This window comes from Chelonoidis abingdonii, chromosome 2 (genome assembly GCF_003597395.2).
Source record: "Chelonoidis abingdonii isolate Lonesome George chromosome 2, CheloAbing_2.0, whole genome shotgun sequence".
In the NCBI taxonomy this organism is placed as follows: Eukaryota; Metazoa; Chordata; order Testudines; family Testudinidae; genus Chelonoidis; species Chelonoidis abingdonii.
In genome coordinates this window covers 37,853,903-37,877,741 of record NC_133770.1, presented here as the reverse complement: position 1 = coordinate 37,877,741, position 23,839 = coordinate 37,853,903, and the positions used below count along the sequence as shown (strand labels likewise).

The window sequence follows — 23,839 nt, the reverse complement described above, 5'->3', positions numbered from 1 at the left end:
TCTCATGGCTAGACAGTACATGTGCCCATACCCCTTTTCATATGGATGCATAGCGCCCAAGAAGGTCTGTGTTGGGCCATGGGGACTGAATGTTGCCTATAGCAGTGGTACACCACAGTATGAAGGTGAAGTGATCGGCAGCCACTTTCCAGGAAAACAAGTTCTCCTGCTAGTAGGAGGATTATAGCTTATGCACCATAACACCTCCCTCAACATTTCCAGAGTAGCTGAGCAGCTCCCATTGGTTCCTATAACGCATCCACTTCACCCTCATTTAGAAGTGAGCTGTCACCCTATATAGGGTTTGTGAGCACAGAGAGCAGGGGAGTTGGAAGGAGTATCCAAAGTCCTGATTAACATTGGCAGACTGCAGGGTTGGTGATTAAAGAAGAGTGGAAACATGGAAAGGTAGCATGGGCAGAGGAGGAAAAAACACTACTTTGCAATCTACAACGTCCAGTCGATTAGGTACTCTAATGTGGGGTTGTCACTGGAGCCAGTAAATTAATACTTTTTATAGGCACTAGTGACATGTTCAGTTGTGCTTAGAGGCCACTGGTGTTTTTCAAACCGTTTACCAGGTCTAATTTTCAGAGGTACTGTTTCTTATTTCAAATTAAATTATTTCAGCCAGTGGAGAACTATATTGACGTTTATTTGCAAAATTTAGTAAAGTTGACTTATTCTTCCAGCAGTGCAAAGCTAGAATGGAAGGTCAGTAACTAAGCTATAGAAATTGTATTATAATGCAACTACTAAAAGTAAGATTTCAGGTTAATTAGGACAGTTTGGTTTTAATTTTATTCTGATGAAGGAATAAATTAATTCATTTGTCTTTTTTAAAATAAATCTTTCACTTGATTAACAAAGTAGTAGATTTTTTCTAGTAGAGTGATTACAGAACCTATTCATTAAACAATTATTTACATATATATAAATTTTTTGTAATAATACTTAGCATTTTCCATAGCATCTTCATTCAAAAATCTCAAAGCCCTTGAAAAATATTAATTATTAAATCCAGTTTACAGTTGAGTAAACCAAGTCACAGAGAGGTGATGTGATTTGCCTAAGGACACAGTGAGTTGATAAAACAAGGAACAGAGTTCAGAGTATCAGTCCTTTGTTTTAACATTTCCTTCTTATTTGTATGCAAGGGAAAAATACAAAAGATGTGGTCTAGATAGTACCATTTAGGTATAGCTTAGCGTAAGGGGCAGCACGGCAGAGCAGCCTCAACAGGAGCACTGGAAGGCAAAATGCATCATGAAACATGCCACACCTACTACTGCATCTTTTACTGAATTGCATGCTTGTCCTCTGCTGCCCACAAGGCCTCCATCCTCTCCTCTGGGGTGCCATGCGGTTCGGGGACTTAGGGATGGGCCAGGCCCTGCATTCCACAGAGTACAGAGACTGCAATTCTACACAGCCCATACATGCACTGTGCAGGAGGTTCTTTTATGGCTTCCATTCCATAACATGCAACTGTGTGTGAGCCAGGCAGATTGTGGAGCTGCATGAATCAGATTTGCCACCATTCTGTATGTAACTGAGTTCAAAATTCAGTATTCAGTAAAAGATTGAAAAACAAATTTCAAAACGAGGCGCACAGCCATATATATGAGCTTTACTGTGCAGTGCGCGTCTGATTTCTTTGCTCCTGAGGTAAAATATTCACTGATCATGGCATTCCTGCTAAGCCTCTGTGTATTTTACAGATTTTACTGCTGTGTAACACAGCTGCTGAGGAGCTCTTGTTATTTAAAATGGGGAGATCTTTTTTACTAGAGAAACTGAAAGTTAATGCTTTTTCCCCCCTGGCATTTGAGTACAGAAGAAGTGATGGTACTTGCTTTGTGCTGCATTTTCCAGACTAGGGGCTGGCTGAGTTTTCTGCTCCAGGACAAAGAGCAGCGGAGGAGAGAGGAGCACCAGGGACAGGGAAAGCTGCATCATAAGGAAAACCACACCCCATGGCATATGTGATAGTGTGGCTTAGGGCGACCAGATGTCCTGATTTTATAGGAAAAGTTCTGATATTTGGGGCTTTTTCTTATATATACAGTTGTGAAGCATGGGACATCATGACTACATTAGGAACATTCCTACCCTCATCCTTACTGCAGGCTGACTGTGGCAGGAGATCACTTATATTGGCTCGAGCCAGCTCAGTGCCCGCTTTACTTTGTTCCTGAGGCATTTGCCTTTCATGCCAGAACAGGAGGCCCAGTGTATACTAGCAGTGTATGGGGGGAGGGGAGTAGAGGGAAGATGGATAAAGAAGAAAGAGCAAAAAAGAATTAAAAAGAGAGAGAGAAGAAACTCACAAAAGTTAGAACAGAGATAAGAAGGAAAAAAGAGACCATTGTATGCAGTTCTAAAGTGCTCATGGGCAAAAAATCTGGGTACTTGGAACAGAGGCAACAAGAGAAAAAGGAACTGGACAGGTGAAAGCAGAAGTTATAATCCAAACACACAAAAATTATATGGCTCCAATTCATCAAGCTGTGCATGTGTCCCATCTACATAACCCTGTGTTCCTGTCATTGTTACCCAAGCCCTCCCTCCTCCTGTTTCCACCCCTGCCATTCCCTTCTTCTGATTCTTATACCCACTTTTTGAGTCATGTCTTCAATTACATTATACTCTTTTCAGGATGGAGACAGTGTCTTTCTATTTGTTTGTGCCATGCCCAAAACAATGGGGCCACAGTCTGGCGGGTCCCAGTCTTGACTGAGAACTCTGTGTGCTACTGTAGTACAAATAGGGAATAAATAATAATAAATGTGCCAGTACTTGGCACAAATGGATACAGGGTAAGGACTGTAAATGCCAGGTACTGGCCAGTCCTATTTTGAACAATACTCCAGGTCCTGTGTGAATTCTTCATTTATGTCTTAATGCACCTAAACAGAAAACAGGAATTTTGTGCTGAATGGTCCTCTGCCTCAGGAGAAATGAGTGTCCATTCACCATGAGTGTTGGATTGACTAGGGGATATTAGACCTGTCACTGTTAATTCTGGGCTTCTCAGGTTTCCTGTTGACACTTTTCTCCTTTCCGCCTCATATTATCAAATTTCTCATGTGTCTGCCTGTCTGGGAATCCCAGCATCTATGTTTCTGCACCTTGGAAGACTGTTATTGTGCACAATGATTATAGACTTTGGTCTCAGTACTGTTCTCACAGTCACAAGCACCCGTTGCCACATGTCAGATTTACACCTAGGGGGCCTGATCCAAAGCCCACTGTAGTCAGCAGGAGTCTTTCCATTGACTTCAATGAGCTTTGGATCAGGCCTCTGCATAACATCTGGCTTCAGAAGACACACAGCACAGTGTGTGACTGTCTCCCAACAGGGTCGGCCTTAGGGATAATGGCACCATGGGCAAATTTGTATTTTGGCGCCCTTTCTTTGAGGTTAAGTACAGATACACAGTATGGTCACACACCATGAGTTTACTGGAGAAACTTTTAAGTTATGGTGTGGACTGTGTGCACCTCCAGCAGAGACAACTGCAAACAGCATGGGCAGCCAGGACACTCAGCGCTGGCTCGCTGTAGCACCCAAGCCTCTGGCACCCACAGCGAGAGAACACTGGGCTGGCAAGTGTGCAAAGCGCTGGAGGGATGGGAGTGCAGTAAGGCACAAATGGAAGCCCAGCACAGCTTGCACCCAGCACAGGGTTTGTTTCCCCGAGCTACTGGGAACCTGCCCAGGGAGCTCCACCGCTGCCTCCACTCCTCAGCACTGCTCAACTGTGGACACCATTGTGCGGCCACAAGAGAGTTGCCACCAGCCCAGGCACGCCCATTCCACCCCTGCTCCACAGGCATTTGGGGGCAGGTGAGCAGATACCCTGGTGAGTGGGCTACACCAGGCAGCCTGGGGTGAGAGAAGGAGACAGTTGGCAGAAGCAGCTCACCCCACAGCCCAGAACAGACTGGCGCACGGTATAGCCTGGGGGCAAGGCCAGCCCTGGCCCCTGCCCACCCCCGCAGGGCACTTCCCCAGGCCCAGTGGCACTCCTGCAGCTCACCCCTGGGGCAGACCCTCCCAAGCCACAAGTTGAAACAACACCTCCCACAGCTTTCACCCCTTCCCCAGCTGGGAGCAAGCCCGACCTGCCTGCCCTTCTGCCAAGCCGGAACACCACGCCAGCAATGAAGCCACCCACAAGTGGAGAGTGGAGCCCAGGTCATCGGCTCTCACCTCTTACCTTGCAGCGTCTGCTTGACCACAGCATCCCCCTGACCACGGTGCCCACCTGTAAGACCAGCCCTGTCTCTCAAAACGGGACAGACAGCTGTGTATGTAAAATATCAGTCATCTCATTTTATCTTTTATTCAGTTGAGGTTGTGCATGTTAAATTTATTGTACACTGTTTTTATTTAAAATCCCAAATTATACTAATTCACTGAAAAAATGATAAATGTCCATGTCTCTCCTTGTGGCTGAAACAGTCTGGCTTGGAGTTTGTTATTGTTTTCACAGCCCAGCCTTGTGCTCTTCTTTGTTCTGTTTTATTTATTTCTGTATTTTTGCTGCTGCTGCCAGGTTATCTCCTCTCCTTGCTTCTTCTTGATGCCTGGTATTGCAAATCCCTGAACTCCAGTCCTAGGGAGAGTCATTTGTAATTTCAAAGCTGTGAGAGGAACAGTTGTATTGTATATACAGGGATGACAATTTCCTTAACAATGGAAACACTTGTGGGTGGGATAGGGAGAGAATGTAACTCCTTGCTTCACTAGCTGGCATGCATTGTGATTGCTGCAAATCCAGCCACATTATCGTAATATGAAGGAGTAAAAGTTGACAATGATTTCAAACAGACGAGGCGTAACAAGGCACGTAGGGCAAATGTTTCTACACAAGTTAAGGTAGTGATCATTCTGGTTTGGTGATGAATTTGGTTTTTTGCTGGAATCTCATGTAAATGATGGAGTGTGATGTCAACATGTCTATACAGCATCTTGGAGCGAGCCTCCCAGCCTGGTTCCTCAGACTTGTGGTAGTGGAGCTCATGCTAGTGCACTCAAAACGGCTGTGTAATTGCTGCTATGATATTGCGGCTCAGGCTCTCAAGCTTCCCCTCCTCTCCAACCCCACTCCCCTTCCACCCTGGGCTTCGGAGCCCAAAGTCCAGCCCAAGCCACAACGTCTACACAGCTATTTTTAGAGCACTAGCACAAGTCTGTGGACCTGGGCTGAGAGGCTGACCCCCACACACAGTGTAGCGTAGACATACCATATTGAGTGGACAGCACATTCTAAAGCAAAGTAAAGATTTTTTCCTTTGGAAATGAGGTCCCCTACATCTTTGATGGAACCCAGCTGATCCTCATCCTCCCCTACTTATCATTCAAGACTCATCATCGGAGGCATTAATTAAGCTTGCAGCAATGAGATCCCCTTCTGTGCCTGTCAGTGGTAATGCTCAGTCATCTGGAGAGGTCACTGCTGAGCAGAGTGAGATGCAATGTTCCCTGCAGCAGATGAGTATACCATTGTCTCCAAAGTTTTCAGTCTTTCGCTAGTTGGCTAGGGGCATAGTTAATGCATCCTTCAAAAGACATGTTCCCCTTCTTTTTCCTGTTTGTTCCCACCTTCCTGTTGGCAATTACTGCAGCTCTTTTTATGTCAGTTTTAGCTGGAAGTGGTTGTAAGTGGCTTTTATTTTTAAACAAAATCTATGAATAGTCACTCTAGTATCTTTGGCCATGTGATACAGAAAGTCTGTGATACATGCTTTATATCAGAAAACTGTTTGTGCACTTTCATTTTCACATATATCAACAAAACTGTAGCAGAAATTACCTACACTCAACAACAATGCTACGTACACTCAATGTATAATTTTCAGATTTCTGCACAAAATTAATGATCTTGGCAAGATATTATCAGAGGGCCAACTCCTGCAGTGAAGCAAATGTCCCATTGGTTACAAGAGTTTATTTTGCTTGAGTAAGGGCTGCAGACATTGCTCTGCATACCTCTTCAGACTTCATTTGTGATACACAAGTAAAAGCACCAGCAAACTGTTGATGTCCACTGACAAAATTTAGAATCAATCATTCATACCTGTATTTTTGTTTCAGACAGATATATAAACTCTTCAAGGCAGGGACTGTTGTCACTATGTGCATGTCCAGCAGCTAGCAAAATGAGGCCCAGATCTCGATTCAGGCATCTCCATGCTATTGTAGTGGAAATAATCAGTGAGAATACTCATAATATATTTCTTGTATTAGTAAATGAATTTAGAAAATTCTCTAATATTCTATTAACGTGGGCCAATTTTCCTGCCCTCTGCAGATCCTCTTTTCATTAGGAGCTGCAGTCTCAAAAGAGTTTATTTTATTTAAATAGATAATACAGAAATTTAAGTTAAATTCTTTTCACTGTAGTTGATGTCTAAGCAGCAGCTAATGTGATTTGTAAACTAATGAGTAAAGATATGTCTCATATGGTTTTCCTTTATTTCAGATGCAGAGAGAAATTGCTTACATAGCCCGAGATGGCCCAAATACTCCCCGGCCAGGACCTGCTACGCATCCTTCTCATGCAATTCCAAGCTCATCACCCATGACAGCTGTGCCCCACTCTATGCCCCCGTCTCCATCCAGAATTCCTTATGGTGGGGCCAGGCCCATGGGTGTGCCAGGAAATGCAACGATTCCCAGAGACAGGCTCTCAAGTGTGCCAGCATCAAGATCCATATCACCGAGCCCGAGTGCCATTTTGGAAAGAAGGGACGTGAAACCAGATGAGGACCTGAGCAACAAAAACCTTGCACTGTTTCGAAATGAAGGCCTGTACGCTGACCCCTACCTGTATCACGAGGGGAGGATGAGTGTTGCTGCTCCCCATACTGGACACCCTCTTGATGTTCCTGATCACATTGTAGCTTATCATCGCAATACAATGAGGTCCTCAAACACTTACTGTAGCCCCTCTCTGCAACCTGAAATGATGGAGCAATCGTTGTACAGACAAAAACCTAGAAAATACCCTGACAGCCATTTGCCAACCCTTGGTTCTAAAACTCCTCCTGCCTCTCCTCACAGAGTCACTGACATGAGACTGATGGATATTCATACTCAGCATAACATTCATGTGCCCCCTCATGTCATCCAGCCGGACAGGTCTTCTCCTAGTCGCCAGTCCTTTAAAAAAGAACCAGGAGCACCTATGTTTGTGGAAGCAAAACCGCGGAATGCTATGGGTTCACCTGGCATGGTCGAGGTAGTTCAGTCTGTGGCTGACAAACAGGTGTTTGGCTATGGATCAGCTGCAGTGCCCAAAGACAAAGAGACAAGGTAAGACAGAGCAAGAATGTAAGGTATGTAAATGAGAGAGACCCCTGATCTGTGTGCATAACCTCATTTAACATACTGGAGCCCAGTATACTGAGGTGTGGTCCTTATGGAACTATTAGAGCAGTAAGTAATTTAAAGGAGCCTATGCACTAAAAGAACTAACTTACTTCCAAAAAAGCGTTGCCTCATAATGGTGATCCAGGATCATATTAGCGTACATTTCAGTCATTGTAAAGAATAAAATGATTAACTGGGATTTTTTTCAGACAAATATATCATGTTAAAAGAACAAATGTTATGCCGCTAGTGTTAATAAGGGAATATATTTCACACCTGTTCAGAATGGCACTCTGATATTATAATTTCTATTCTGTATGGAGTGGGGGTTTTCTCATCTAGTGTGAGGAAATAGAAGAATTTATCACTGGCTGTCTTATCAGTTGTAAAACATGAATTTGCATAAAAATAGAATAGTTTGTTTTTAATATACTCTTTGGGAAGCATTGCTGAGATCAGCAAGTCCATCCTGTTGAAGTAACTGAAACAAGAATGTTCTTTCTGCTGACTTTTTTCCAGCATCACAAATGGTTAATTGATGACCTACCTGTTAGTTATCACCTGATGGTGATCTCTCCTGTCTTCTTAAGGGTCAGATTTGTACAAAGATCTGTGCCAGCACAGATGACTTCTGCTGGCATACACCCTACCCTAGGGCAGAAAGATGATTATATTGGCAATTGGCTAAGATATACCAGTATAGTTGTACTAATGGATAGACTATTGTCTGTGCTGCTAACTTTTATAGAACTCTTTAGGGAATTGAAGGAGGCTAGCTGGACAATAGTAGGCTCTCAAAGGCTGAAGGCTGTGAAAGGTAACTAATGACTCTGCCTTGGGGGAGAAGGAGTGCCTCACATCTCTCTTAAGTGCCCCCACTGTGTAGAGTTTTGCAGCCTGATGGGAACCCAACAGAACCCAACTCAACAGTCAGGTTTGAGTCTGGTCTGACAGCAACCCGACCTGCTCAGGTTGTCTCCGATCACTTCCTCCTGTCTGTGGTGTTGGTGTAGTGGCGGCTATGTGCCCCAACTGCTGCTGGCCACTGCCACCTTATTGCGCTGTATATGCTACAGAGTGAGTGTACTGACAAGTCACACAGCACACGTCTATGGGGTGTGAGGAGTGGGAAATCCTCACCAGGCTGATCCCCAAGGATGAGCCCCAAGGCAGCAGTGTGCTGACACAAGCTCAGGAGGAAATACCAGCTTTGGGTTGGGTCTGAAAATGACTCAACACTCTCCAGTCTGGTTTGGGTCTAGTTTGGGCTTTAAAATGAGGCCTGAGCAGACTTCTACCACACATCTGATTGACAGGCTCAGAATGAGTCTCCTCAAACTGTAATTAACTAGAGAGAGGATCGGTTCAGCATGAGACTAAAGGATACTCCCAAGTGTAATCACATGCATGAACACACATGCATGTGTGCACACGCACACACATATACACTAGTGAATTTGCAAATAATTTTGCACTAGCAATGATTATTGTCCCTAAAGTGCACTTAAAATTATGAATACAATATTTGCATAATAGCTTTTCTAAATATATACATGTATTTAAAATTCAGCCCACTATTTATTAACAAAATTACACTGGAAAGCACTTGTGTTTTATTTTGTTTCTTTAAACCTTGAGTGTCTGGGCTTTTTTAAAAAATCATTCTAAATACCAAAAGCAATCAGTGCAAATTAGTCTATTGTCTGACCTCTGAAATGTTACTTTAGGATATGTTTTGAGTTATACAACTATAAAGTGCTTGAAGAGTTATTAAAATAATCCTTCCATAATTTCATACACAGTAAAACCAATTTTTATTGCAATTGTATTAAATGAAATAAATAATACAAAGTGCCTCCTGGTTGAGGATGCTTAAGCTGAATATTTACAGCTCAGTTATAAACAGCTGACAGGCAAGAAATATAATGGAGGCGATGAAGCATCTTTGTATCTGGCAATGGGACGTGGGACAGCTGTAGTCTAATCAGAAGGTATGTAAACCCCACATGTTTTATCAGCAGCACAGTCACGATCAAATGAGAAATAACAGGCCTGATACTTCAGCCCTTAGGGCATGTCTACGCTTCCCTCCCGAGCAATCAATCCAGTGGAGGCCAATTTGTCACATCTAGTGAAGATGCAATAAATTGACCGCCGAGCACTCTCCCGTCAACTCCAGTACTCCACCGGAGCGAGAGGCTCAGGTGAGTCAACGGGAGCATAAGCAGTCGACCTACCACAGTGAAGACAGTAAGGAGCGCTAAGTATGTGGACTTCAGCTACGCTATTTTGTAGCTGAAGTTGCGTAACTTAGTCCGACTTAGCTCCCCTCCCTCAGTGTAAACCAGGCCTGAGTCACATGTGGCAAAATTCACAGGCTTACACAGCGCTTAAGTCCTACATGAGCCCTTTGGTGAGGGTTTGTGTGGGACTTAAGTGATACACAGGTCTCATGCCACCCCTCTGCATGGGACAGACTTTCACCCATATACGCAAGAACAGTTGAAGTTAGCTGGACTTCAGGTTGCCAGGTGTCCGGTTTTGACCAGAACACCTACTCAAAAAGGGACCATGGTGGCTCTGGTTAACACAGCTGACCGGGCCACTAAAAGCTCCCGGAAGCAGCTGGCATGTCCCTCTGGCTCCTAAGCACCGGAATGGACAGGGGGGCTCCACGCATGGCCCCTGCCTGCGTCACAGGCACCGGCATGAGCGCCAGCTCCATGGCTCCCATTGACTGGGAATTGCAGCCAATAGGAGCTGCGGAGGCACTGCCTGCAGGCAGGGCCAGGGCATGGAGACCCCTGGCTGCCCCTGCACCTAGGGGCCAGAAGGAAATGTCTCCACTTCCGGGAGCTGTCTGAAGTAAGCGCTGGCCAGAGCCCACACTATGAACCCCCTCCCCTGCCCCAGCCCTGAGCCCCCTCCCACACCAAAACTCCCTCCCTGAGCCCACACTCCAACCTCCTGTCCCCCTCCTGCACCCCAAACCCCCTCAACCCAAGCCCCACCCCAGAGCCCACACCCCCAGCCAGAGCCCTCACCCCACACCCTAACCCCCTACCCCAGTCTGGAGCCCTCTTACACACCCTGAACCCCTGATTTCTGGCCTCACCCTGGAGCCCGTGCCCCCAGCCCAGAGTCCATATCCCTTCCCACAAGCCAACCCCCCGCCACAACCTAGCGCCCCCTCCCACACTCCAAACCCCTCAGCCCCAGCCTGTAGCCTCCTCCTGCACCCCAAACCCCTCATTCTCAGCCCCACCCCAAAGCCCACACCCCCAACCAGAACCCTTACCCCCTCACACACACCAACTCCTTGCCCCAGCACAGTGAAAATGAGCAAGTCCGCGACGGTGGGGGTGGGGAGATGGAGCAAGTGGGGGCCGGGGCAGGGGTGTTCAGTGTTCTTCAGTCCAGAAAGTTAGCAACCCTAATGTCAGTGGTTGGGACCCTGAGGACAGAATCCATCTGGAGGATCAGATTCTGCACTGCCATGTACCTTGTGTGCTCATTGACACCTCTGCAAGCCACACCACATCAGAATGGTAGCGTTTTACATTCACTTTGCACATATATAAACAGTTCCTAAGGGGTCGGACAGTGGAGGTCTCAGTGGTCTCATCATCTTTTATGTAGATATTTTGTAGTTAACAGAGCCCTTTAAAATGACTAGAAGTGGTTTGAGGCCTCTGCAAACCTCAAACCAGCCATCTAAGAGCTGCTATTAATACTGTCACAATCTAATTTGTGTTCAAAAGAAAAAAATGTGATTTGCACTGCCTATTCTTAGAACTTACCTTGAAGTAATATTATCCTAAGCTCTTTCTTGGCCAGATAAAATGTATTGACTAAGCATAAATGCAGAGAATAAATTTAAGTGGATAGAATTTTGACTAAATCTCTCTTCCCCCTGCAAGTCTCCTTGAATTATTCTGTTTCCTGGAATGAAATGAGCAGGTAGAAAGAAACTGGTGCTACACCAGCACGTTTGGACGTTGTATGTGTTTGATTTCTAATAACCACATCCTGCTTTTGCTGAAGACAATGGGGCCTTTGCTTTTGGGACTTTGATGTCAGCAGGGATGGAATTGGGGCCAAGGAAAGGTATTCAAAAATATTTCCCATCTTCCCCCTTTGGACTTTCCCATATATATGCTGTGGAAATCAATCTCCTAACTAACAAGTTTGTCAAGGTTAATGTTGGGGGTTTAATGTTTGGCTTGCTGTAGATAATTCTCTTTCTTCTATTTATTTTATCTCCACTATTTCCAAGGCATCTCCTCCCATGGTACCTGAGCACCTAATTAATTCTTGGACTAATTCATTTGTCAAAACTATTGTGTGACAAACTGCTTTACAATGATGCAAAAAAAGTTCAAGTGTCACCTGGAAGTTAAAAAAAATTAAAGTGTTTGAACTTTCTTATGCAAAAGAGATATTAAAAGTCTCCTACCATGTTGATTGTAATGCAAACAGTGTAACAGATTGAACTGTTTTATCTTTATGGAATCATGAGCCCTTAAATCTGAGGCTTAGAAGAAGAATAATTTACTTTGTTAGTGAGTGGCTATGGCAATTTTAAAGATGATTTGTTTCATATTTTTTGGATGGCCCATTTGTCTGGTTCATGGTGGCTAACTCTGGAGGTTACTGTAGGCAGTGCAGATGTACGAATCCTGAGAAATTGGAAGTGATGTTGATTTTTTCAACAGTCCGAATTAACTTGATTAAATGTCATTGTTGTTTATTTACATTGCTTATAAAACAACACTTAAGTGTTGTAAAATTCCAGAATATTTAGTATTACTATATAAATAATCAGTGCTGTTACTCAACTATCATCAGATACTGAAATGCCAATTTAATTGTGCAACACATTTTCCCTGCAATAAAAATACAGTTTTCTGAGGTTTATTAAACTTTTTCTGAACTCATATTTTTGCCTTTGCCTTTTTATGCCACCTAAGAATCCTGATGGATGTTAAAGTCAAGTGGGAAAAAAAAGAAAGCAGTAGCTAGTGGATCTCTTAGTTAATGCAGTCACATTTCACATCTTGAAGCTTATGTTTAGATACTAAGCTAAGTATGATGGCCTTATCCAAGGCCATATTGCATATCGTTCCCATCATAAAACCACTGTTGGATGACACAGCTGAGTATGGGCAGACCCAGCAGTTGAACGAGAAAAGCTGTTTATCTAAGGGCTTGGCTACATTAGAAATTTCAAAGCGCTGCCACAGAGGCGCTTTGAAGTGTGAGTGTAGTCAGAGCCGCAGCGCTGGGAGAGAGCTCTCCCAGCGCTGCTTGTAAACCACATCCCTTACGGGAGCTGTGCTCCCAGCGCTGCCGCCCTGATTACACTGACACTTTACAGCACTGCATCTTGCAGCGCTCAGGGGTGTGTTTTTTCACACCCCTGAGCGCGAAAGTTGCAGCGCTGTAAAGTTCCAATATAGCCAAGCCCTAATTTATCCTCAGCACAGTTGTGAACAGTGGGAGCCCCATCACTAATGCAATAAGAAATGCATGTAGGAGGAAGTGTTACAGTGATGGGGCCTAAAGATCTTGCAAACTCATCCCATCCCCAACCCTTTAGCCAGATGACTCTCTAGCTACAGGATAACTTTGGACAAAATCGACCTGAGATAACTGACCAGTCCAATTTACATCCTGCCAGTCTTTCCTTGTCTTACACTTTGCAATCAAATGTAGTAGAGTAGCTAATTTTAAGCAAGTTTTTTCTGGTGGTAGGAGTATTTTCTGATTAGGCTTCCACTTTTGGATCCCACACACAAAAGGCTAAGGTAGGTTGTGGCTGGCTCAGGCCAGGTGTATTAGGAAAATCTCTGAGAAGTTTTCTCACTACCATAGGCTCCTGCACAGGGACTGCAGGGTGGGGAGCAGAGCTGCTGCTCCATGCTGTCACCACTTGTTAGCACTAGCCTCTCCAGAAAGAGTGAAGTGGTGTAGTGGCCACAGCTCTGTCCCCACACCTGCCAGTAGAGTTGGCTAACTACAGAAGGCAGTGCAGGCTGCACCCTTTAAAAGGCATGTGCTAATTTGTATCTCCAGAAAGAATGCTACCAGTGATATCTCTCTGTGGATGGGCAGAATCACATATAGTTTCTCTGCATGCAGTTCATCCAATGAAAGCCAAGCTAAGTGGCTGAACCCATATGATTTGTATAGGGGAATGGCACCTGCACTTTGGCATCCTGCTATTTGCGGAATGTGACCAAGATAAGACATTCCACTTCCTATAGGGGATGTGGGTTAATTGCTCGTGTATAAGAATTGGCAAAGATTATTGCACTCAGTAGTGTTTAAAAGCATTCCTTTTAATTTACCGTGTAGGTGAGAGAGACTGATTCTGGTTTTATTATAAGATGATTGAGATGCATGATAATGTACGCAGGAAATCAAACATCTCTTTAATTGTGTGCAGCAAGCTGAGTATTCCCATTACACTTTGCTTTACACCCTCCCTGGAGTTCCTGCATCCCAGCCACCTTGCCTGCTGAAGAGAGTTCAGGTGAGGTCTGTCAATACTACTCTTAATTGGGAATTGAGAAATGCAGAGCTCTCCCTCTGCCTAGAAGCAGTTCATACACAAATTACCAGCCTATTTTTATGATGATAAAATTTTTAACATATGTTTTTCTCCCATGGTTAAATAGAAAATATGTCTTTGCCTGTATCTGACTTTGTCCCTAGTGAATTGTATAGAATCTGTACCTTGGTTTAAACATAAAATGTCATCACATTGAAAAAGCCTGCTCTCGGATAACATGCTAAGTATCTCCTGGGGTGGTATCTGAAGAGCTATTTAAATATGAGTATTCAAGGTAGTTTGCATACATAGCCTAGGGTAGACAGTGAACATAAATGAACGATTGCATGATTGAATTTCTAGTTTGTGTTTGTGCCAGGCAGGAGGCAGCTTCTCTACAGTATGAAAATAAAAGATGCCCCCAGGAAAGGGAAGGAACATACAAGTAATGCTTGGATATTTCCCAGTGGGAAAAGGATATCAGTGTAGCAGAGTGTAGTGCCCAGCACAGAATCACCCCCAACCAATTACAATACAGGTGATGACTTGTTCCACACAAAGATCAAATGAATCGCAAGAAATAAACCGAATGATAGAATCTAAAGCCTCAGAACTGTCAGTAATTGGGCTGCAGAAGGACAAGGTTTTGTATTTGTTGTGCTTCTCTCAGAGAGTGAGATTGGTGAGGCTGTGACAGTCTTGTTTTCTGAACTGGCTAGGAAGAGAATTATAAACTGCATGCCTGAAGAATAAAACTGAGGAGTTTCTCCAGCAGTACTTTGCTTTGCTGAGGCATCATGCTGCTTGTACAGGAGGTGCCGAGTATGATTGAGAAAGCTGTTGGAACTGGGTGTATGTTCAGTCTTTGCCCTGCCCTTCTCCTCTCAACAACTGGCTCTCCCAGTGTTCCTGTGAAAATCATACCAAACAATGCAAGCAAGTTCCTTTTTATTCTTGTACAGTCAAAATGTGCAGTTGCTTTAGTAACAGTGGAAAACAAGCAACCCTCCCCTTCCCCCTTGCTGTGGGGGATACGGAGGCTAAACTTGGGACATGGGGTGATGAGGGCACATTCTTCCTTCGCACTAAGATGGTTGGAGGGGTCCTCAGGAAAGCTGCAGCAGCACATTCTTCTCTTTCCTGCTCCCATGCAACACATTCTTCTTTCCTCCTCTCCTGGGTTTTTTTTTGCATCCCAACCTGCCACTGGGGTCTCAATAACACATTATTTCTAACCCCCCTCTGACTCAGGGAGGAAAGCTTGCCAGCACATTCCCTCCGTAGGAGACAGGAGGGGAACAGGATACCAAAGCATATTTTTCTTCTCCAGACCGTAGCTGGAATTACAGAGTCACAGGCATCACTGGCTATAGATCATCTGCCTGTTTAGACCCAGCTGTCATAATGTTTATGTACAATCCTGTGACAGGGTCTGATGGCAATCTTTTAATCAGAGAATTTAATGATTAAAAGAAAAATAATCAAACTCGGACACTTCATATTCAGCACCATAATAGAAGTAGTCTGATCTCCAAAGGTCCTGTAGCTTTCATTGACTTCAGTGGGAGCTGTGAGTTCTCTGAAAATCAGGCTAATTTTACTGTGTTGACTAAATATCAGTTTAGATGTTTAATTTTAGGCACCCACTTAAGACATTTTTGGCTTAGATAATCATAATAAATACATGGACATAAGGATGGAACCACTTTAAAAAATCCTGCTTAATGTTTTACAAAATACAGAATTCTGGACTGTATGTAGCATTATTTAGCATCCTTAATGTTCTTACCATGTAACAATAACATGGGCTATTGATTGCACAAGTTGATTCCTCCTCATCTTCTACTTCTCAGCCTGCCCCCTCTCTCATAAAAATGTATTTTCCTTACCTTTAATTATTAGTTTTGCATTGCCATAATTTAATTTGAACAATGAAATTGTTTCCAGATTGTCAAGTGTGAGATGGAAAGACAGTGTTATTTATATGTTAGTAAAGCAGATAGTCTTCTTCCAGTTCAGTCTGGATCCAGAAAGGCTTTTTTGGTATTACCTGAAAAACTGCTTTCGTTATTAAGTGACAGGAACACTGCATTAAAGTTTGTTAGAATAGTTTTACCTCAGACGTGTAGTGCTTGCTCTTTGTTCCACTAGATGGTTTCAAAGATTACTGTAGTCGGAAGCACTTTTCTTAGCTCTGAAATCAATAATGGTGGAAACAGAAATGATGCAACATATTCTTAATTTAAAATAAATTAGGTCAGATTCATTAACATTTTAGGGCATGGCCTTAAAGTGGCCTTTCTGCATGAAAGGTGGGGGAGAGGGATTTAAAGCAATGACCGGACACACCAGAGTTTATCCCTTGGTGCCAGCTGACTGACCCCTCTTCTTCTTTGTGTCTGCTCAGCCTTCAGTAAAGATCTTGTCTATCACAGATGTTTCTGGTGTCCTGTTTCCTTGACATCGTCTTATGGAGACTTCAGAGATGCAGAATCTCTCACAGCTCCACGCAGCTCATTGCTTCCCAGCAAAGTGGAATTTCATGTCCAGAGTAGGTGTGAGACAATCTCTGGTGACTAGTGGCAGGGGTGGTGGCATCCTTTCAATCACTTCGTTTAGTTTCAACCATTTATTGAAACTCATGCTTGACTTTCCCATACCAACTAGTATTCTTTATGGAACCAACCTGAAGCTGGAACTGGAACCTGATACTGAGAGCAGGCACTGCTATAAGTCTAGCTCCCATGTTAGATGGCATGTGGATGTGGTAACATAGTAAAAATCTAACTCTGAATGTGTCTCCCCCAACCATTTAGTTTACAGTGGCCCAGAGTATGAATGTCCCAATTTCTCTTGTGAAAATCTTCTGCAAAGCAGTATGATTGCCACTGCTATATCAGGCCACACATCTTCTGAGAGGGGTTGTTACTGATCATCTTGTGTTTTGGATGATTCTTAGCATGTTCTGGAATGGCATTAATCTGATTTCCCACTGATTTCTCTAGGGAAGTAAAGATAAAAATATAGTGTCAAGCCACATTTTATACGTGTAAAACATTAAATGTATTAAATATTTAGGGCCAAATTTTCAGAAAGGCAGACTTGAGGCCATACGATATTATGTGTCTACAGGCAGGCAGTTACCATGATGACATGTGAAAATCAAGGGACTGTGTGTGCAAATTGCTATTTTGGAACCTGTTGAGCTGGTTGCATGGTCATTTACCTGATTTGTATGTACACTTGTGTTAACTACAAATGCAAATATAGGTACACAATTGTGCGTGGACATCCAGCTTCCCTATCCAAAAATGTGATCCTTGTTGTTTAATACAGACCAGCACTTCAAGGAAAATATTGACAGTAGCCTTTATGTACAATATTTCTTCTCTATTTCTTTTCACCTGCTTTTTTAAATTACTTAGGATATTTGCATGACAATGGGATCTCTTTAGTTTAGAGTTAATGTCTTCTTGCTTTACCTGAAGTCCTATGCCTGTGATTGTGACATTGCAGTCATTTCCACAGCAGACAGCTGTGATGTCAAATGCAAAGGATTCTGAATTTGGGTAGGAAGCACACACCTGGAGAAGATTAAATGCTTCTGAAGCAAAGATTCTGGTTTTACGCATAGTTAAAATGCCAACAACAAGGAGCTTGAAGTCCTTAATCCTGTAGTCCTTATACTCAGGTAAAACTCTAGTCCCAATGGAGATTTAAAAAACCACAGGAAAATATATGTATAGCTGCAGAATTGTTTCTGAGGAGGATGATTTGCAATAGTTTCCAGGAGGTATTAGCTGACGAGCTAAGTGCCTTTTTCATGAGATCACTATATTAAATCTATACTTTTTATCATCTGTTTTTTATCCCATGCAGATGTCTTTGTATTGTCTGTCTGTTATCGTACGACACTTTGTCTAAAACCAGGATGTAGCCACCTTTTTAACAAGGTGTATGCAAATTGATACCCATGAGCCTTTGCACAAACATCTTTCCAATCCTGTGATAATCATTCATCTAGAAAAATGAGTCTGAAAGCAAATATATCCGGCTTTAACAAACGATTCTCTTGTCTTACAGAGAGAGGATGCAAGCCATGGAGAAACAGATTGCCAGTTTAACTGGTCTTGTTCAGTCTGCGCTTTTTAAAGGGCCAAATACAAGTAATAGCAAAGATGCTTCTAGGTAAAAAAAAAAAAAAAAAGAAATTCATTAAATCTGTTTCTCTGTAATTATTGTTAATGATCAATTAGCAAAATTAAACTTCTAATGTAATAACAGAAGACCGAATGCTCAACATTTAAAAACTCTTTTTATTACTTTTGATAAGAGCTGGATTGTTAGGCAGAGTGGGAAAAGTATTCCAGCCAATGAATGGAGATTGAACTGCGTTGTTCTTGTTGATGTTAATAGGAATAATATGGTTAAATCTCTGTGCTTAGTGCTGGAAATGTACCCCTTTGCTTAACCTGTATTTAAAAGCTTATTTTGAAAAAACACAAACAAATCCACAATCCACCTGCAATTTAAATAAAAAAACAAACAAAAAAAACAAAAAAACCACCTGACAACAACAAAAACCCAGTTTGTATGGTCAGCAGGGTAATTTTTATTTAGTTGTGATAAACCTCACTGAAAATCTACTGTAAAGCTAGTCCTTTAAAGTTACTTAAATAGATACTTGCAAGAAAAATTCCATTTTGGAAATTTTAAAGCTGACTTTCCTTTTCTTTCTTTCTTTAGTGAGAAGATGGTGAAAACCATGTGCAGTAAGAGCAATATTGAGAGCACAGGTAAGACCATTCTTTTTTAATTGTACAGAATACACCAATCTACACCGTAACTCAGAGTCCTGTAGATATTAACATCTTATGGGAATTCACTGTAACTATAGTGTCAGAAGCAAGGCTATAGGCGAGTGGTTCTTAACCTTTACTGCAGCCTGCACTCCTTTGGTTCTTAAAATATGTTCTCGCACCCATTATACCTAGATATATTTTTGTTTATACATTTTTAATGATTACTGTAATATACAATGTTACTAAATACATAGGTTTGATGAAGCAAACTAGTTATACTTACATTCCCGTGCTTAATTTGTGTTTTTGATAACTTACCTTCTAAAAAAATCTGGCATGTCTCACACCCACAGAAAGTGCATCTCGCACCCCCAGGGGGTGCGTGCACTCCAGGTTAAGAATCCCTGCTATAAGCAAAGGATATGAGAACCAGTCAGTTCCTTGTTACGAGTGGTTACTCTAAAGGGGCAGGATTTATTCTTCTTTCAAAGTGAAATTCACACCTATTGCAGGGAGCCAGCATAAGGTTTAGGTAAGGCATAGCCCTTGTGCTGGTTTTCTGAAAAGGGGTGAATTTCACTGCATATGCATGTCTCCTGTAATGTATATCCCCAATCTGGACTTCCCTGGGGGGAAAAAAATACTGGTATCCTCACAAACTCCACCCAAGACAAGCTGTTCCTATGTGAGGAATCAAAATCCCATAGCACTCACAGCAGACTGTGCAGATATTAAGAATATGATCGCATGTGCTCTGCTGGGCCCTCCCTCTGCAGAGTTTAGATACAGCCGTAGACAAGGCAGGATTAAGACATAGGAACTTGCCTATGACTATAGCTCTGAATCGTATGAGGGTATTAGCATCTTGCTTACATTATTTTTAAAAATTGCTTCTGTCCCTTATGGTTGGAAAGGAAACTTGAAAATGTGACCAAAATGTAGCCAATGCAATGACGTGGGCTTGAGTGTGCAGACCAGCTCCTGCAAAGAGAGGAGCAGCAGCCAGTTGAGTCAGTGAGGAGACTCTATGATCCCACATTCAGCTCCAGAGCAGACCAGGCTCTCATTGCTTGCATTGTTACTAAAACCCTATTTATGCATATTGAGATGTTTTAAAATACTATTGAATACCTTTTTAACCTATCCAAATTGTCAACTAGTAAAAGGAAAAAAAGATTTTTATCTATTGTGGAAATATCCTATATAATTTAATAGAGAATTACAACCTTTCTGTAGGATATTTAAGCATTCCTATAGAATTAAATAGATAATTCTAGCCCTGATGTAGAATTTTATTGGTTGGTATTGAAAGCAAATAAACCAGCCCTATGACAAGGTATAATTCTAAATTAAATTCTATAGATTTTTAGTCACTCGCTACAGACCCATGTTACATTTCTAAAGAACCTTATAGATTTCATCGCTATTAACTTTCATGGCATTTTTCTATAAGGCTAGTTTGGCAATAAGATACTTTAGATATAATGATGCTAAGAAACATAGCAGTCAGCAAGATAAGCCACATTGATCTGTTACTAATTATTGATATCCTCCTAAAATGTGTTGGGTAGTCATCAGTCCCTAAATCAGGATTAGGTCATATTTAGAGTCACCGTTCTGGGCAATTTTGAGGGATGGGCTAAGGATATTACAAAAGAGTATGCCAGCTAACGTAAGCACCCGTGCAACTACAGTTCTTTAAATTATTTGCAGAAGTGTCAGTTGCTACAGCAGTCTTCAGCAGCATTCATTAATTTGTCTCTTTCTGGGCCTGTGTGTGTGTCTGTTATAGTGGATTGAATGCAAGCAGAAGCAGTTCCATAACTGTTAGCAACACTGTTCCAGCTAAGGACTCTGCTCTGGCATGAAATACAGTTGCCAACCTTACAGTTTATTAGCAAATCTATTAAACCACTCACCAGCCATTCCAGTGGTGATGTTAATTCAACTCCAAGAATTCTGTTTCCCTAGAATTGCAGTATACCTCAGATTGAACATGGCCAATAGAAAAACAGACCAGAACTAGAAAATATTGAACATATGCAGCAGAGAACAAGTTAAGAGCCTGATGCTAGAACTGCATCTTTCCAGTTGAACCCTTGAGCCTACATGGAACCCCACTCAAGTCAGGATCTCGCCTTAAATAGGTTGGACAATATTCTTTGGTATAAAAACAGTATAGTTTATAAAGAAAAAAGTGGCTGTTCAGTACTTTCAGGCAACTTAGAGAAAATCTATCTTCCTAGGAAGCTGCAATAGGATCATATTCAATAACATTCCTATCCTTTTCCCCAGTTCATTGTCATTATATGATAAAAACAGATAATATTTTGCAGTCACATAGATCCTGTTAAATACAAAGCATGGTAACAACAATCACTAATTAACCTTCACAGAGCCTGTACTAGGTAGCCATGGCAAGTATTATTTATTCTCCTTTTCCTGGTGGTGAAACTGATGTAGGGAGGTGTTCCCAAGACCACATAAACCAGTCTTATGACCAAATCTCTCCTGGCAGCCAATGCTGTGCCCATTCCCACTAGACTGATGTGTCATATATTTTGAACAATTTGAAAGGTTTCTGTTTCTGGTATTATAGCACATACACATTAACAAACCATTAATAATAACTGGAAACTTGAAATCTACCCATCTTTGTATTGCATTGCTGTAATGGCACTGTGTACCTTTTAGGTCATCTGGCTGTCTCTGTGCCTTTACGAACTCACACAAACCTTTTTCACAGCACTGTTCAGGGATGGAGATCATGACCCCGCCATGCCTGAGACCTTGTATTCATGCAGCTACCTACTGTCACTAAGTTCCCCCTAGGTCAGAGTTCAGATTTATGAGGGTCGCTACCTAAGCCCAGTTCCAATTCCTAGGATTTTAAATAAAATCAGATTTTACTGGCATAGGGTAGTAATAAAGAGGGAGGCACCCCTTAAATAAAAGGGTATGCAAAATACACTCTACAGAAAAAACTCTGTTTAGTTACTGAGTTATAAGTTATGGTTATATATGAAAACTTTACACAGTACAATAATCTTTGGTCTGAGCAAGCAAGGACTGCCTCTGTTCAAGGCGTTACATGTTCCAAGGTATGTGGATAATTAGAGCTCCTATTTTCTTTATAGCTCAGCTCAGCTTGTCAACTTATGCTAAATAATGCCTTTATTTTCCTCTACACATTTGAATTTTAACATACTTTCACCCTCCAAAACCAGTTTTGCTGACTCTCGTTTGGTTTTGACCGATCCCTGACATGGACTAGGTATGGCCATTAGGCAATAGCCTCTTAAAATATACACTTCCACTTAACTACAGCAAACATAGCCATAATCTTTAGTAATTTCAAATACCACTTTAAGACAGAGCTATAAAAAAAACACTGATTGAGCAATCCCTTCTAGAGCACTGGTAAGCAGAAATGTGAATTGCTTCCCATCCTTAACAAAGAAACAGCTGTGGAAGATAAAAAGTGACTCAGAAATATAGTTCAACATTATATGGTACATCAAATATCCTGATGACAGGAGACTTTGATCAGACAGAAATAATATGGGAAAGACTGATTGGAAACAAACTCAAACCAAATTGTACATACAGGTACCTCTCTCTGCTTTAATATTGTTATTTCGGATATGGTATTTCATGAAAACCAAAAAGTGGTATGCAGTATCCTTTTAGTTTGCCAACATTTTGGATCTTTTAGCTTGAAATATTAAATAAATAAAATGAGACTGTTACAGTCATAAAGTCTGTTTATCATGGTTTTTTTCCTTTAGTCTCTATTCTGTTTTTTCGCAGAACTCTGTTACACACATCACAGAAATGATAATAAACTGCACAAAAGAGTTAAAAAAAAAAGTGATCTTCCACAAGTTTAGGTATGCGACTCTCACTGACGTGAATGGGAATCCTGTAACTATGTCCCTATAAACCACTTCAGCCCCCCAAAACCAAGAGAAATTAGAATATTAGAAATAGAAAGCATATTAGAAATATTCTGTCTATTGATTTATATCTCTCCCAGACATATGCACACCAACAAGCACCCACCCACCCTCATTCTTTCCCTTCTATTTTTCTTTTCAAGTGGCGGGGATAGAGAAGGCACAGATTACCAAAGAACCACAGGCCCAATCCCACTTGCCTCTTTCCCTGGAAGGGTGGGAGGAAGGGGCCATGAGAGTTTCCTAAAAAGAGGTGGAATATGTTTCTTTCTGTACTTCAAGAAATTGTTATTTATTGTGGAGGACAGACCATGATGCATACAATGTTTTTGTTTGAACTTGTCTTAATCCATCACTGTTGGTGGGTTGTACATTGCAGTGGAGATCCTGCCCTTTGTGAATTCCCTATATAATGAGCTATGTCTTCAAAATGTTCTCTCAAGGATACACCTGTTGAAAGTGGACCATGCCAGGCTTCAAGCTCTATTGACTCTTGCAAATGAAACGTGATCCTTTATGCACCCTGGTTGACTCGGGCAAAGTCACACGTATATATGTAAAATGATTTGCTCTTTAGGGGAACCCTTCAAAATCTGGGAGCCACAGCTTGTTAGTGGTGAAGTTGCAGTTTTAACTTCGAATGTTTTTATTTTGTTTGGTGGACTCTATTCTAGTATTTGTGAGATTCAAATGATCGTGACACTGTATTCCCTAGTGATATTTGAATACAAGAGGGCTATTTTTAACAAGTGGATGGGCAACCCAGTTCAAAAAATCTTTGTATTTGGCCTTATCTTTCTCTTCAGTCTAGTCTTCATCAAACCCCAACCTCCTTTAGTGGTTTGGATATAAATAAATGTGTTCTGAAGAATAGTAAAATGGAAGGAGAATGATGGTCTTGTGACTCTAGCAAAAGACTATGAGTCAGAAAGTCTGGGTCCTATTCTGTGCTCAGCCACAGACTACCTGTCTGGTCCTGAGCATGTTACAGATACTTCACCTCTCTATGCCTCGGTTTAAAAAAGGAGCTGCTATTCAACTCTACTGAGAAGGGAAAAAGGATGGTGGCGTGGAAGAGGTGAACCTCTCCACCACCCTGGAACGTCTGCAGCGGCAACAAATCAAGGAGCTGTGCACTAGCTTCACC

General features: G+C 42.0%; 1 protein-coding gene across 11 annotated transcripts in view; it reads left to right on the top strand.

The window, feature by feature from the left end:
- Nucleotides 1–23,839, top strand: part of KIAA1217 (KIAA1217 ortholog) — a 531,225-nt gene that overhangs the window by 437,536 nt on the left and 69,850 nt on the right. For 8 of the 11 annotated variants that reach the window (XM_075062285.1, XM_075062283.1, XM_075062288.1 and 5 more), the window contains 3 exons: nucleotides 6,492–7,324; nucleotides 18,018–18,122; nucleotides 18,681–18,730. In XM_075062285.1, the coding sequence (XP_074918386.1) occupies nucleotides 6,492–7,324; nucleotides 18,018–18,122; nucleotides 18,681–18,730 (988 nt within the window). The remainder of the gene's footprint in view (nucleotides 1–6,491; nucleotides 7,325–18,017; nucleotides 18,123–18,680; nucleotides 18,731–23,839) is intronic. The other 3 variants (XM_075062284.1, XM_075062287.1, XM_075062289.1) reach the window with 1 other exon arrangement.